Source organism: Sylvia atricapilla, chromosome 16, assembly GCF_009819655.1.
Source record: "Sylvia atricapilla isolate bSylAtr1 chromosome 16, bSylAtr1.pri, whole genome shotgun sequence".
NCBI classification, from domain to species: Eukaryota; Metazoa; Chordata; class Aves; order Passeriformes; family Sylviidae; genus Sylvia; species Sylvia atricapilla.
Genome location: NC_089155.1, coordinates 7,792,012 through 7,808,156, shown reverse-complemented (window position 1 = coordinate 7,808,156; position 16,145 = coordinate 7,792,012). Strand labels below are relative to the sequence as shown.

Sequence of the window (16,145 nt, the reverse complement as noted above, 5' to 3'; positions counted from 1 at the left end):
CGGTACCCCGTGCTCGGTGGCCGGTACCCCGTGCTCGGTACCCCGTGCTCGGTACCCCGTGCTCGGTACCCCGTGCTCGGTACCTCGTACCCGGTGCCCGGCGCTCACTCCGGGGCCGGGCGTAGTGCAGTGCCACCTCCTGGCCGGCAGGGGCCGCTGTGCGCGGGCCGGGCGCCGCGCGTCCCTCCGCGTGTTTCCGGCCGGGCGGGTTTGGCGGCGCACGCGGGGGCGGGGCGGGGCGGCCCGGCGGGGTTTGCGCGCTGCACCGCGGCAAGATGGCGGACAGGGAGGAGGCGCTGAGGGAGTTCGTGGCCGTGACCGGAGCTGAGGAGGAGCGAGCGCGGTTCTTCCTCGAGTCCGCTGGCTGGGACCTCCAGGTACCGTTGCTGCTGCCCTCCGATCTCCCCGGCCCGGTGCGGGGATCGGCGGGGCGGTGGCTCAGGAGGCGGTGGCGCTGGCGGGGGGCAGCGCTGGGCCGGAGGTCGGTGTCCTGCAGGCTCAGGCCTCACCCCCGTCCGTCGCCGGGCTCAGCCCTTGCAGCGGGGCCGCGGGCTGGGTGAGACTGAGGCTCCCCCTGGTTCTGTCGTTCACTTTCTAGCGCGAGGTGAGGATGGTGGGTCTGGAGTTTGCCGAGGTTATGTAGGTTTCCCTGGAATGCTGGTGAGCTTGTCAGTGTTGTGCTGTTAGCGCTGTCAGCAAACAAACTTAGGGGGAGTCAGTCACCATTCCGACCTGCTCCTGTCCCTGCTTCTCAAACTAGCTGTGTTAAATTTCATGTCTGCTCATGGATGGCACAAAAGCTGCTGTTTCAGAGCATAATTTTGGCATAATTCCCGTATAAGTGTTGCAGAAAAAGGACCTGACATTCCCTGACAGGGAGGGTGACATCCCTGCAGCAGTGAGTGTCCTGCCATGACACAGCCAAATAGCACAATCTGCTAAGGCCTTGTCTTTGCCAGGACCTGCAGCAGGGGAAATGACATGAAGTGTCTTTAGTGTGAGGTGTCTTTAGGAGGTCCAACGTAACAGATGCTTCAGCTGGGTTGTTTGTGCATGTTTTTCCTGAGGAGCTTTGGTGGTTTTCCTTTCCAGATTGCACTTGCCAGTTTCTATGAGGACGGGGGTGATGAGGACATCCTGACCCTTCCCCAGCCCACACCCAGCTCCATATCCAGAGGCACTGGAGCCAGGTGAGGAGGGAGCTTCAACTTCATGCTGGAAAGCTGACAAAACACACACTCTCTAAAGCACTGATTGTGTTAATTTTCAGGAGAAGTAGCTCTGTGTTTAGGTTTGCTTCACCTTGGGTTGCTCTCTAGAAATTGTGAAAACCTGAGCATTTGTACATCACAGGCATGGGTGTTATTGCACAGCTAAGCCAGAAGATCAGTTAGGACAACTTGCCTCATTGCTCAGGAAAAGCTTGATTTATCTTTTGACATTAAAACCAGTTTGGTGGTGACCTTTCATTTAAGCAGATCATATCTCTGCAGGCGAGATATATAGATATATAAAATATCTCTGCATATTTTCTCATCTTGTGTGACACCTGAGCTGATCAAGCCGAGCATTTTACAAAACAAAAAAGTGAATTGTACCTTACCAAATCCCTTTGAAGTAAGAGAATGCTGTCCAGTTCCAAAGAGGAGTTGCTGCCTTTGTCATGAAGGAAAAGTGCTCTCGGGTCAGGTGTTGTTGGGCAGAGCCCACCTTGCAGAAGGAGCCTGTTGCAGTGTGGAATGTTCCAGCTGGGAATGTGTCTTGAGGCTGACATCCTTCTTGCTGGATTTTTGCAGTGACCATCGAGTAACCTCATTCAGAGACCTTGTGCATGCACAGGAGGAGGATGATGAAGAGGAGGAGGGACAGAGGTAAGTTTGCAGCTGAAGGCTCAAACACTGGGTGTTTATCCCTTTCCTTCTGGGAGGACTTGCTGCTTGTGTACAGCTTCTTTAACAAAAACAGGTTCACACGGATATGGAGTTCCTGTAATGAAACATTTGAGGTTTGACAAGACAGGTTTGTCAGTGCAAAGCCTGTGCACAAGCACGTGCTCAGCTGTGTAAGCACCAGCTGTCAGCACTGAGAGAAAGCCTAAAGTGGGATGTGGAAACCTTAGGTTAAGAATAGAAAACAGCCCAGATCTTCCTTTGGGTCTGCAGGGATTGGTTTTCTTACTGCTTAGGGTTTAGAGGGTTTATTTTGGTTGAGGTTTTGGGTTCTTTTTTTTTTTCCCTTAAATGTTGCTTAAGGGTAAAGTAATGGAGTGTGGAGTCAGAAATAAAAACGTAGGGCCCCTTTCCAGGGGGAATGTGGAGTATTAGTAGGACAGTCTCCTGCAATGTCAGCTCTAAGTAGTTAAATACCCTTAAGGTTGACGGGCAAGGTAAATGGAATGGAACTGATGTATCTGAAGGGGTGGCTCAGCCTGGATGGGCCACAGTCTGCAGGCAGCTGGGAGCTCACTCTGTGTATTACAAGCCATCTGGAAGCTAATAAACCAAATCTTCCAGAAGTGCTTAATTGCACTTCACTGACTGTGCATCCATTGCTTCCAGTTGAGATCCATCCTTTGTGTGGCATGAACGTGTGCCTTCCCTCAGAATTCCAGCTGGATGTTGCTCTGAGGGGTCAGAGATTTTCTGGAAGCCTTGCTCAGCTGAGTAATCGAGCTGGTACTGGTGTTTAAAACTGGGCTTGTCCCTCTGGGCTGTTCTTCTTCTCAGGTCCGAGCATTGTTACCACTTGATTGCTGTTGATCCACGGGTAATTTACAGCAATTGACATAAAAATAAAGTCTCTGCAGCACATGCACGTGGCTGCAGTGGGAGACACACTGTTGGTAGCTGTGTTTGTGCATCCAAGGGGTTTCACTGAGCTGCACGAACAAGTGAGCCCTGATCCAACCCCTGGCTCCTGCAGAGGCATTGGGCAGGGCTGACAGGAGCTGGGTGCTTTCTGTCAGGTTTTATGCCGGCGGCTCAGAGAGAAGTGGGCAGCAGATCGTGGGTCCTCCGAGGAAGAAGAGTCCCAATGAGCTGGTGGAGGATCTGTTCAAGGGAGCCAAGGAACACGGCGCGGTGGCGGTCGATCGGACGGCCAAGAGCGGTGGTGAGACCAGCAAGCCAAAGGTGAGGAGGGAGGAGTTCTTTCTTCTGTTCCACATTTCAGTTAAGGTTCCCCTGTGCCAGCTGTTTGGTACTAAGGAGTCCTGGAATTATCTCAGCAGCTAAGTGTGGACTCCTTTCTTAGCGCAGCTCCATTTTGTGTGTGTCAGTGGCAAGAAAAGCCGTTCCGTTGTGCCACACTTACTAGCTTGCTGAAGCTGTCACTGCCTGCAGGGCAGGAGGTGCTGCTGATACTATGAAGCCCCTGCTCACATACAGGGCTGGTGGGGACAAGGAAGCAGCTTTTTGGATCTGTGTGGTTCTGTAACCCTGTGCCTGCTTCTCTCTCAGCCTTTTGCAGGGGGAGGATATCGCCTTGGGGCTACTCCAGAGGAGGAGTCGGCTTATGTGGCAGGAGAGAGGAGACCCAACTCTTCTCAGGATGTGAGTATCTCTGCTTGGGTTTGTAGCTGTCACTCCAGGGATTTCTCTGCTCCAGCTACTGAGCTTGCCAGCTCTGAGAGTTACAAAGCTTAATAGAAATTCACAAGGACAGAAATATGGTAAATCCTGCTTCCTGTGGGATTTCCAAGTAGAAAATAATACATGATTAGATCTCGGGTAAGCAGTTTCTAGTGATCTTTTAATTAAAATCTGAGCCTTTCTTAGAAGTGCAGATTGGCAAAAATAATGTGCAAAGAGCATTGGGAAATCAACTCTTCTTTATTCATTATTATATATATCTAATATATATCCATAGATGGGAGCTGACAGCATCAGTTCAAGATTCCCTTGTGTGTGGTTTGTGACCATACAAGGTCGTGGCTGTGGTGGGAGCCTGGTTTAGGCTCCTCACCCAGCACATTCCTGGATCTTCAGCCATATTTACCCAAAAGGGGACCATGGACCGTGGACCTTCTAGGAATTGACACCTGACCATTACATAAAAGCCAGTGCTTTGGGTTTTTCCCATAGCTCAGAGAAACCTGCCGGAATATTTCTGCACCTTGAAGCTCCTCTTCCCATCTGAAACTTTTCACTTTGCTTCAGTTTTTGTTGTCAGCAAGATGCTCACTGAGGCTGATTGTTCTTTTGGGGCTGCTGCAGGTGCATGTTGTACTGAAGCTGTGGAAGAGTGGTTTTAGTCTGGATAGCGGAGAGCTGAGGAGCTACCAGGATCCATCCAATGCCCAATTCCTCGATGATATCCGCAGAGGGTATGTAGTGAGAGGGGACAGAATGGACAACTGTTTCCTGAACCATGAGTGTTTGTGGAATCCAGGCTTCTGAATCCATGGCACATTTCACCTGAGCATTCTTGCAAGAAATTAGTTGCTCTTAATATGGAACATTTGGTTCAAGTAAACGGGGAGTGGGTTTGGTTTATTTGGGGCCTTGAGAGTTTGAAGTAAACAAACACGTTCATATTTTGTGTTTAGAATTTCTGATGCATTGTGTCACTGCAGGTGAGGGCCAGGGAGAAGTAACCTTTAATTTATGTCTGTCAGTGGGAAGGTGTGCATCTGCCCTGTCAGTTAAGCAAGGGCTGTCTGTGATTCCTGAAATTCCAGACATCCTGGGCTTTTTATCCATGCATTCCTTCCTTGCTGCTTCAGGCAGCTGCCTTAGAACACTGTCTTTGCAGGGAAGTCCCAGCTGAGCTGCGCAGGTTAGCACGGGGTGGACAGGTGAACTTGGACATGGAAGATCACCGTGATGAGGAGTATGTGAAACCTAAAAGTGTCTTCAGAGCTTTTACCGGAGAAGGACAGAAGCTGGGCAGGTGAGAAGATGGTGACACTGGTTTACTGCATGTAATGTGAGCGAGTCATTCGAGCTTTGCGAGGTGGAGCCTTCTGATTCATCTTTCTGAAAGAAAGGCATTGGCTGCCTGTGGGATGGGAGGTGCTCCTCTATGAAAACAAGGCTCACTGACATATACTGTGAGGTGGCCCAGCCAGAAGCTGGATCCCTTGTTTGGAACCTCCATGGGCGTGTTGTATGGGAGCAGTGTTTCCAAGTCACACTTTCCTCTGTAAACTAGTGGGTGTGAGGACCTGTGGCAGCAAAGGGGATGGTAGAGTTGAACTTCTAGACAACTTCCTACTGAGTGGCTGACAAAAAATCTGACTTCCAGCTTGCTTGTGGAAGAGCCCTGGTAGTTTGGCCTGGCAGGCAGTGAGCTCGCTGCCTCATCTGGTACCCTGCAGCCAGGTGAGTTTGGTTTCTAACAGCTCACCTTGCGTCTCCCTGTTGGCAGCAATGCACCCCAGGTGATGGGCACCAGCTCTCCGGCCCAGCAGGCAGAGAATGAAGCCAAAGCCAGTTCTGCCATTGTGATTGATGAGTCGGAGCCTGTCACCAACATCCAGATCCGGCTTGCTGACGGCGGGCGCCTGGTCCAGAAGTTCAACCACAGTCACAGGTATGAGCACAGCAGGGAACACAGGCAAGGCATAAATGGCCCTGCAAGACAGGGCACTGGTGGACCAAGTGTTAAAACCCTGGATAGACTGCCAAAAGGAGCTCTGGGCATCCTTCTATACAAGTGAAAGGGAATAAAATTGTTGTGGTGGTTTTAAGAGGGTTGCTAACTGTTGGATAGGATTTTCTTTCCAAACTGGGATAGATTATAGTCAGTGACCCACAACAACTTGGGAGTCTAAGTGTTATCAGCAGAACTTTCCTTGATGTCGCCTCTAAAAAACTGACTTTCTTCTAAAGGCTTTGGAAACTGGAAGATAATTAGGAACCTGGTTCATTTATTCTGACTCAATTTAGACTTTTCTATGGGGCTGTTCCCTGTGCTGAATGGAGCACCAAGGGATGCTCTTACCACAGTTCTGTTCCTTTTGGCAAGCAAAGTTGCCTTAGATACACCACTGCTTCTTTCAAAATCTCTTCAAATCCTTCTTACCTTCCTGATCTCATAATTTATACTCATTCCTCCAGTTTCTATAAGGGTCAAGCTCAGGGCAAAAAGTTACAAAAACCTCTGCCTGTGACTGAGTTCAGGAAATGGATCCTGTGTGGCTGTGTGACTGCTCACAGGAGCTGAAATCCTCTGGGTTTCAAGCTTAGAAAGTGTCAGTTTGTTAATTGTTCATCACTAAGGGTTTGGAGGCTTTTAGTTTCAGATAATCCCCTGACAGCACAAACAGAGAAGACTGAGCTGAGTCTGTAGCCCAGAAAGCAACTGGTGCTGTTTCACTAAATGGGAGCAGATTGAATCAGAATAGCCTAATGTGGCCTGTGGTGGGAGCTGGAATACAAATGCAGAGCTGCACACTCAGGGCAGAGCAGTCACTCATCCAGGCTGTGCAGTAACAGCATCACCCTGTGTGTTTGATCCCTTTGGACAGGATCCGTGACATCCGGCTCTTCATAGTAGATGCTCGGCCAGCGATGGCTGCCACCAGTTTCGTCCTCATGACCACCTTCCCCAATAAAGAGCTGACTGATGAGGACCAGACCCTGAAAGAAGCCAACCTGCTCAACGCTGTCATCGTTCAGAGGTTGACATAAAGGACCCCAGCTCTGGCCACACACGGGGTCGTCTCCTCGTGCGCCGGCGCTGTGCCACGCAGGCCCACATCTGCTCATAGCTCTGGGTTCTTAGGTCTTGGTTGGACTTTTTCTCTTTAGTTGCATTTCCCATGGGGTTTTTTTGTGATGATGATCAGTGGACTTCAAAATAAATAAACGAAAGTAATTCGTTTGGAAAGGAGCTGCAGCCTCTGGTGCCCCAGATTCCCCCAGGAGAGTTCAGTTACCTTGTGGATTGAGTTACTGCACTGGGAGAGGGGAGGAAGGCAAGGGGGAAGGGAACTCTAGGGAGCAGTTTCTGTCAGTGGACTGCTCACCACAGTCCTTTCTCTCCCCTCCAGGGACTGCTGTAAAGTACTGCCTTTTTTTCCACACATTAAATATAAACTATCTGAGAACAGGTGATCTTATTGTCAGGATAATGGTTACACTCTTGTAAAAGCATTGTGGGGGAAGTCTTTGTGAAAGAGCTCAGTGTGGGGAAAACTCCAACTTGTGAGGTGCAAGGTTTAACACTTCCCGTGCTTTTCCAGAGAGAAATCCCTGACTTTCCTTTCCTCAGCAGAACTTTGGGGCATTCATTGAAGTCCCCACCTGCTCTGCCTTCGCTTTTTCCGACAGGCCAGACTGGCTGCAGGTTTAAATTGCTGTATTGCATTTCTCTGAGAAACCCTCTTGCTGACTTTTCTTTCCAAGAAGGCACAAAGCTGAAACAGCTTGAAGTGATTGGAAGTAAAGGGCAATCAGAGTCTGTCTTACTGGAAAGCAAGTTCTGTCCTGAGAGGTGAATTACCGAAATGATTGCAACAGCTTGGGTGGAAAAACTCAAGGCTATAGCACCCTTTGATGTATTTCCTCTCCTCTGCTGAGGACCAACATAGCTGAACTCCTGGAATTCTCCAGCGTTGATCTGTTCTGTTTGTGTTTTGGGCTCAGGTCTCCATCTCTTTCCCTCCTTTGAACAGAATCCTGTGGGTTAATTCCTTATGCCCAGACACGAGGCACTGGTAGCGCTGGCACAGCTGCCATGGAGTATTGTGCCACGGCACTTTGCATTGCATCTCAGCTGCTTCTGTCTCTGTTCAGGGCTTCCGAGCAGAGCCCAGAGCTGTGCTGGGTCGTGGGCTGCAGCCACTGGCTCCCTGGGAGCGGGTCCTTGGGAAAGGCTGGAATGCTCCCTCCTCATCCTGCCTTAGGCACACCCGTGCCCCGCGGCCGCTGCACTGTCACTCCACCCCGCTCAGCGCTCAGAAACTTCCAGGTCCTGCCCTTGGTGCGAGCAGAGGGAGCTCGGGAGCAGCCTGGGGAGGGCGGGCAGGTTGGGCAGGTTCAGCGTGAGGAACTCACTTGGCAGCCGCTGGAACACAAACCAGCAGGAGCAGAGAGCAGCCCTCAGCAAGGGCATTCTTACAGCAGTTTCTCAACTGAGAGCTGAATTAACTCATATTTTTCATTACTAAATGGACATAGAGTGTGTGCGTAACAACCAATTTGTAAATTATTGTGAAAATTGCCATTAAAAGCCCACAAACAGGAAAACAGCGTTCGACCCTTTCTGATAACAGCTGCCATCTGGTCTCAGATTTTGGATCATGTTCACTGAGGGTGTCTCCTCTTTGGGTTGCTCTGTGAACAGACTTCCTGTGCTGAGCTGTCCTCTACTAAATGAGATTCAACTTCTCAGCAGCATTTTTAAAGATTATTTTTTGTGACGGGAGAGCTTGGAGTTCCCCTGCCTGTGCATCACTTGCTGGTGCATTTATAACCAGTGAGTAACCTGTGTGAACCAGTGCAGGGAGAATTGAGAAAGAGAATTTTCCTTGGAGCTAGAGCCACAACTGCCTTGTGGAGTTTTTGAATCCTGATCTTCACATGTGCCATTTTGGGGACATGGGACAGCATCTTCCAGAGTGCTGGACAGGATGCACCCCTAGACCCAGAAAGAAAGTTTATCCAACAGAAAGGGTGCAAGTTACTTGTCTCCTGCTTCTGCATTTGTTGGCCAGGGGTATCAGAGCACCGAGGTGGTGCCCAGCTGCTGTCCGTGGTCTTTGGATGAAGTGGGCATGTTGCTGCCCCCAAATGCAGTGTTGGCAGCCAGACAGCAATTCCTCCAAGGTTCTGCTGTGCAGATTCTGCTCACCGATGGGAACTTTCACATCTGGCTTTGCTGCCAAGTCTCCCCTTGCCGGTGGGAGGGAAAGGGGATAAACCCAGGGGCTCAGGGACTTTTCCCTGGCAGGAAGAGGGAATTTTCCCTGGAGCCGGACGGTGGCAGTGCTGCAGAAAAGCCGCTCTCCCTCGAAGGCTTCTTTGAGGAGCTCTGCCGACTCCGGCTGGAAGCTGCACCTCGTGCTCTGGGGTGTCTGTGAGCACCCCCGGGGCACCGCTGCCAGCTCCTCCTGCCTCTGATTCTCTCCTCGGCTTTTGTAAGTAATGAGCAGTGCTTATCTCCTGGTGAGCAGGTCAGTTCTGCCCCACTGCCCGAGGGAGCGCTGAGCTGGGATCAGTGTCCAAGGTAGACCTGTCTTCTTCCAAACCTGACAAAAAAAGCCTGGGGAAATTGGAAGGGACACACATGCAATCTCCTATATTAAACTGTCTCCTGTGAGCTGGTGAAGTGTTTCGCTCTCAGATAAAATAAGCTATAAAGCAAAAATGATAAGCAAATTAACAAAAAGAGGTAATACACCAGAACAGGAAAAGAAAGAGAAGGAAAGAGACACCTTCTTTTGTCACGAAAATCACCTTGTTACTTGCACAGTCGAATCCCTGGAAGAGTTCAAGGGCAGGTTGGACAGGGCTTGGAGCAACCTGATCTAGTGGAGTGTCCCTGCCTGTGGCAGAGGGTTGGAACAAGATGAGCTTTCACATCCCTTCCAACCCAAAACACTCCTTGATTCCATGATTCTATTTGATGATGTGCCACTGCAGTAGACAAATTCTTATTTCTGACACTTCTGTAGCTTTTGATTATTAGTGAGTTTGACTTCCTCTTTAGTAAAATCTCTTGCCTTTGTTATTCCATTTCTGTGTTCAAAAAAGTCATAAGCCAAGACTGGGCTTTTCTAAAACTGATATTTATGGTCACAAAATTGTCTTTTTTTTTCTCCTTCTTTGCCTGAAAAGTTTTTCCCTGCAAAATTTTCCTTTTTTTTTCATTGATCATTCTCCCACAAGGAGGTCAGGCCTGTGTTCCTGGCCATTCACACCCCAATGTTAAGGCAGTGCTCCACATCTCACATAAAAACTTCTTTTCAGTTTCTGGGTTAGATACAGCTCAGTTTCAGGACTGTGCTGTTCTATCCGGGACTGATGTCTCACTGTATCCAACTGTTTTCTCCAAATGCTGCATTTTAACAGTTTTCCTCAGCTGAGTAATTGTAGGACTTCCTGGGATTTTTTTCCCTCATATGCAGTTCTTTGTTTTCTCTTCTTTCCTTTCACATGTCCTTGTTGCTAAGGTTTAGTTCCTGTGTTTTCTGATAGCATTTCACACCACTTCCTGGGAACTTTGCCTCCCCCTCTCTAATGCTGCTTTTGCTGTGGGATGTTTCCTGGTCTCTGTTTCTTACGTGCTCAGTGCTCTGCCTACCTCAGGAGGTTCTGCTATCCCAGGGCCTTGTAGTTTTTCAGTGATCCTGGTGTAGGAACACCCATTTCTAGGTGTAGCTGTACCTTCAGCTGCTTGTTCAGGCAAAACAAAATTAACAGCATGAAGCAGCAAGTTTTGATTGGCTTGTTTTGGCCACAGACTCAACTAGCTCAGCTGGCAGATAAATGGAAGCAGTGTAAAAGATATGGAGAAAGAAATCCCAGTATCCCAGTGAGCACAGCAGCACTACTAGAGGATGACTGGAAATGTAGGCTTTTTTTGCCTTTTTAATTTTATTTTTTTTCTTTTTTTGTTGCTTTTTGTTGAAACTGGTGATAATCAATTTAGGCTTTTCTTCTCATTTCTGAACAACCCTACATCCGTCCAGAAGGAAAAAGTGACCTTCTGCTTCTTGGGTAGGTCTTCAGCTCCCTGTGTCTTGACTTAGAGGAGTGATTAAAAGGATGTCAGTCTGCTCCTGAGAACTTATCTGGAAGTTCAGTCAGGAGGTTTTCTCTGAAAGCAGCTCTGCTTTACAGATCCTTTGTTACCAAGAAAAAGAACCTTGAATTGATGTTTCTTCTGATTCTGTAGTTGGATTGGAAAATGTGCTCAGGGGATTGATGTCAGTCACGTAAAACAAGATGCTGTGGTGTTCTTCAAAGCCCAGCACCACGAGGGGAGGAGCTGTGATACCTGTGTTAATCCTTGGGCAGGAGCTGCTGTCTGTGCAGGAGTTTGCTCTTCAAGGTACCTGCATGAAGCATTGCTGGGCTGTGAAAGCAAGAGAGGGCCAGCCCCATACTGCTTCTGAATGGCCTTGTTGGTGAACCAGATGGAGTCTGGTACTCTTAAATGAGCTGTAATTATGCAATGAAGTTGCTTTTCTTACCAAGTTGTGAGTTTCCATTGGTGTTTGCGTGGTAAACATGGCATCCTCCAGGGCAGGGTGTCTGACAGCTACTCCAGGCAGGGCTGGGAGATGGAGCCCACATTTCTCAGCTGTGCCTGCTGCCAGGAATGCTTTCCTGGCATCCCAGCTGCATCTCCATGAAAGAAAAGCCTGACAGCTCCTCTCATGCTGTGAGACTCAGACCAGACTTCTCTGAGCTGTGTTTCTGTACCTGACCTGCAGACACACGTACACAAACACTCACATCACTGCTCTGCCTGGTGTGAGGAGAATCAGCCATGGCACAGTCACTGAATCCTGCAGAGTGGGATCTCCTCACCTACATGCTTGTGAATGAGGTACCACTGCCCTGCCAGCTTTATGGTGTGCTTTGGGAAGTCTCATTTTACCTCAGGAAGGAAAAAAGACTGAAGTCATTTGATGTCTGCTGAGAGTTCAGCTGCAAGTCTCCTCCTCGCTCAGGTAAGTGGTGCACGTGCTGCCCCACATGGTGTGGCCACACAAGGCTGGCACTATGGCCCTGGGAGCTGGTGGAGTGTGTCACTGTGGATCACTTGGGGACTTCCGTGGGTTCCAGAGTGCTGAGTGCGTTCCTAGGGCAGCACTGATGGATAGCAAAGCAAACACACACCATGATACCAAGAGAGTAGCTCACTGCAGGTGCACGCCAGGTGATGGGGCTGCCAGAATCCTGCAGGATTCCACAGAAATGTGAGGTGAAATCCTTTCTAGTTACCTGTAAACAGTTTTTCCAAATGAGTCTCGTGTTTCCCAATTACGCAGCTCTACAGAGAGTAGTACAATACTAATGATGCCACAGGCCCTCATCTTTGGCAGTTGAACAGCTCCAGTGTCAAGCACCTCTCAGTTTACTAATTTATCATTTTGTGACTTATTTACAACATTCCTAAATGCTTATCTTATTTACTGTTCTGTCTTGTCTGTACTGAGCCTGTCAGTCCCAGTCCTGGGAGTTCCTGAATAGATTCCAGATGTTCTTATTTACTCAGGTACATTTCATGACTCCTCCTTAAATTAACTCTTTTAATGGCTTATGGGGCCTACTGTGGCAACAGGTTCTCTCCTGCCTCGTCCATCTTGGTGGCTGTTAAGTCCTGGCTCCTGTTCCACCAAGAGAAGGCAGCTGTGCTAAGGGGAACCCAAGAGCCTTTCGCTGTGCCTAAAGCAGTGAAGGAGAGATAAACCTTTGGTGGCCTTGTTGGTTGAACACATCTAAATGCTACCACTTGCTGCTGTGTCAAAAAAAAAAAATATCCTCATTTGCTGGCTTTAGACTATGTTTTACTTTATTTGTTTTCAGTGGGGCTTCCTTGCCTGAGCAGCCCATCTCTAGGTCACAGTACCCTGAGAAAGCCCTGTTCAGCCAGCGTGGCTTGGGTGGAAGCTGTTGGTATCACACATTCCTGGGCCCTGGGCTGAGTGGACAGGCATCTTATGGTTCTGCAGCAGAGGAGAGGGTTCTGGGGAAGTTCCTTTGCAGTGAGTAATTCCAACAGGACCTTGTTTCTCAAGCTGCAGAGCTTTGGTTTCTCTGAGCCTTTTGCTGAGTATCTGCATCAGAACATGCAGTGTAGCTGCTGTGTTGATGAGTATTTCCCTTTTCTTTCAAAACATATTTTTAAGCAACTGACAGAAAAAGATCAGTTAGTTATGGAAGAGGCATCATCCTTTCATTCTAGCCCCTTGGTGAGATTTCAGGCCTTGGCACAGAGTGTTACTGAAGAGCTCACTGCTTGCAGCCAGTGTAGAGCAGTGATTAACACTGGGACTGGTGCTTTTCACCAAAATCTGCCTTTCCAGCACCAAGCTGAGCCCTGCTGTCACACAGAGACGGGCTGTGAGCTCCCCATGCTGCTCTGGCAATCGTGACATCCTGTCGAGCTCCAGTGGGTGCCGCTGCCTCCTGTGAGGCACTGAGGGCACAACAGAGGCTTTGGGAGGAGCTGAGCAGGGCAGGAATAAAGCTTCCCTGTGTTTGGGGATAATTGTGCACTGACTTAGCCAGGAAGCAAGAGCTACTCAGCTACTTGGAGAGGTAACTCCTGGTCAGATCTTTGCTTTCTAGTCTGTGAGCAGCAAATGCATCTCTGTGCACCTGGGGAGTAAATGAGTGCCAAAGAGCCAGAGGATTAAGTGCTGAGTACAATTTCCAAAGTACCTTGTGTCTGTCCAAATGTAATTGTGTGGTGAGTGGGTAGAAAATGGCCTAGGAAAAAAAAATAAATCAGGATTTGATATTTCCTTTTGAGCTTCCTCTTGAATGGGGAGAGATGTATTTTGCTTTCTTACAGAGATGTATGCCAAGATATGCTGGTGGGAGATGGGGATTTGGATCCCACCACACTGGCTGTGGTCCAGCGTCAGTGATATTTGTTATTGGGGATGTCAGTAAAACAGCAGTGAGGAGAGATGCCACTGACTCACTTGTACTGTGCCTTATTAACCAAGTTCTGACTCAGCCTGTGAAATTCAGGTGGTTTAGATTAACCCCCACTGGACAAGGCAAGGCTAAGCTGAAGCAGACACATTGTAATGAACCTTGCAGAAAGGGTGCTCAGATCCCCTTGGATACAGGATGTGGTACAAAGACATTAACACAAATCTAATGCTTCCACTGGGAGCAGGGAGAGGGTTTTGCCTCTGTTCTTCTGCCTTGGCTGCTGCAGATAGGTCCAGTGTCAGGGACTGAGGCAGGATCTACTTTTAAGGAGCTGCCTGATGGGATTAGATGTGCCAAACAGACGATTAGCAGGCAGAGCGGTGGTGCCATCCCTCCCTGCCAGCCTTTTCCAGTACCTTCTGTCCTCTGAAGCCAATTTCTCCCTCTGCTTTGCTTTGCCCAGCACTTGCAGCAGTGCTGGCTGTGAGCTGTGAGCACAGCTGCCTTGGGAACGCTGCTGCTCCCACACACCCAGCGCCAAGGAACTGGGCTCCCACCGCTCTTCATGCAGGAGTAATTTTTGGTTTGTGGTGCAGAGGCTGGTGGATGCTCTGGGCTACAAAAGGACTGTGAAAGGGAACTGAAATGTACATTTCTTGTCACCAGGTTAAAACACTCTGTGACGTCTGCACTGTTATGGGAGATCTCTTGGGAGCTCACAGGCTGAAGGAGGCTGCAAATTGCAGATCTTCCAATATAAAGGAAAAACGTATCCATTTATCCATATGGATGTATCCACGCTTCCCATGCTCACTGACCTTGTCCTGGGACTTTGCACAAGTGCCTGGAGTGACAGGACAAGGGGTAATATCTTCACACTGACAGAGGGCAGGGTCAGATGGGATATTAGGAAAAACATCTTCCTTGTGAGGATGGTGAGTCTCTGGCACAGAGGAGCTGGGGCTGCCCCATCCCTGGAAGTGTCCAAAGGCAGGCTGGATGCAGCTTGGAGCAACTTGGAGCAACCTGTGGCGGGGGTTGGAACAAATGAGGTCTCTTCCAACCCAAAGCATTCTGTAATTCTGTGGATAAGGAGTCCAAGCTGGGTTCCAAGTTTTCTTTGGGAGAGAGGGGTTTTTGTTGTGGAGTGACCTGCAGCAAGGATCTGCCTGTTCCCACTGCCCTCTCCCTGCCTATTGCTGCTACTCTGCCTGCCTACTCTGGGTTTTACACACTGGTTCTTTGCAGCTGGTGGTTGCTGATGCTGAGGCCAGAGTGCTGGGCTGGCTCCAGTGTGTTTCTGTAGTGCTCTGGAGCTCAGGCAAAGGCCTTATTCCACACATCCCTGAGATCTCATTGTGGGAGCAGCCTGGGATGGGGAACATATGCTGGACACAGCTTGTCCTTTGGAGTGCAGTAGATTTCTCCACTTGATTGCAGAAAGCCTGGGAACTACTACCCCTAGTACATGCTGCACTGTGAGCCCTGACAGGGTTCCTGCCTCTGTGGGCAGGGTCCGGCCACACTCCTCCCGTAGGGCAGGTCATTTCCCCCATATCAGCTCCCCCTGGAGCCTCACAGATGCTCTACCTTCACTTGTCAAACCCCCAGCCAGCTCAGATGTGCATTTGCAGCAGCTACTTGATGTGCAAGGCAGAGTCTTCCTCACTCCAGACAAGGAAGGCTCTGCCTCCCGGCCACGTGCAGGATGCAGCCGTGTCTGCCGTCATGATTCTGGGCATCATGAAGATGCTAAGCTGCACAGGTCGACCCAAGGGAGCTCTCCCAGAGAGGAGAGTGGTCTGCAGTGAGGTAAGATCAGTGTCCCTGGGGGCTGCTTTCTCACATGCAGAGGCGCATTTTCACACGTGCAGCTCACCCTCGCGAGTGCGCTCGCCCACGCCGAGCCTGCCCGGCTGGAGCCACAGGCTGTGGGGGTGGTTTGAAGTGTTTATGACTCAGGCTCGAGAACACATTGTTAAAGCAAAGCTCTGCGTTGTGGTGTTGTTGCTGACTTTCAAGTGAAATGGGCAGAGCCGTGCAGAGCGCTGTCCTACCTGCTGAGAGCATCAAGGGAACAAAAGCTACCACAAAACCGTGCAGCCCTGAGAAATGCCTTTGTAATTTTAGAAACATAACTGCTGTGGAAATAAGATGTTGAATGAGTAAGTGCTCCTCGGTGGTGCAAGCCTAATGCCTCAGCCATCCCCGCGGGACAAAGCTTTTGAGATTGCAGGCTTGCAGTTTGGAATACAAGGGACCTGACTCTCGCTGCGGGTTGTTAAAGGCAGAAAGTAAACTGGGACCAGAAGCTGAGAGGCAGGAACAGGCTGGCACAGGGAAGGCAGATACTCTGCTCCCCTGGGTGTGCAGGGAGAAGCAGGGCCTTCCAGCCTGATGGGCAGAGCGGCATCAGTGCTTTTCCCATGGCAGGGGCTGTGGAGGAGTTATTGCTAATTGCTGCGTGAGAGAAATTCATTCAGTGCCTTCTGGAATGCTATTTTTTTGGGATTGTGCCCCTGATTTTGTACACTGCTCCCTAGTACCATAACCATGAGGGTCTGTCATCCCTGAAGGGCAGCT

General features: G+C 49.6%; 1 protein-coding gene across 1 annotated transcript; it reads left to right on the top strand.

The window, feature by feature from the left end:
* The first annotated feature begins 223 nt into the window (after positions 1–223).
* On the top strand, positions 224–6,834 carry NSFL1C (NSFL1 cofactor). Its single transcript, XM_066330774.1, has 9 exons — positions 224–377; positions 1,093–1,190; positions 1,797–1,871; positions 2,966–3,131; positions 3,459–3,551; positions 4,215–4,324; positions 4,753–4,890; positions 5,368–5,532; positions 6,470–6,834. Exons 1-9 carry the CDS (start codon positions 276–278, stop codon positions 6,630–6,632), a joined length of 1,110 nt encoding a protein of 369 aa, XP_066186871.1. The 5' UTR covers positions 224–275; the 3' UTR covers positions 6,633–6,834.
* The last annotated feature ends 9,311 nt before the right edge of the window (positions 6,835–16,145 follow it).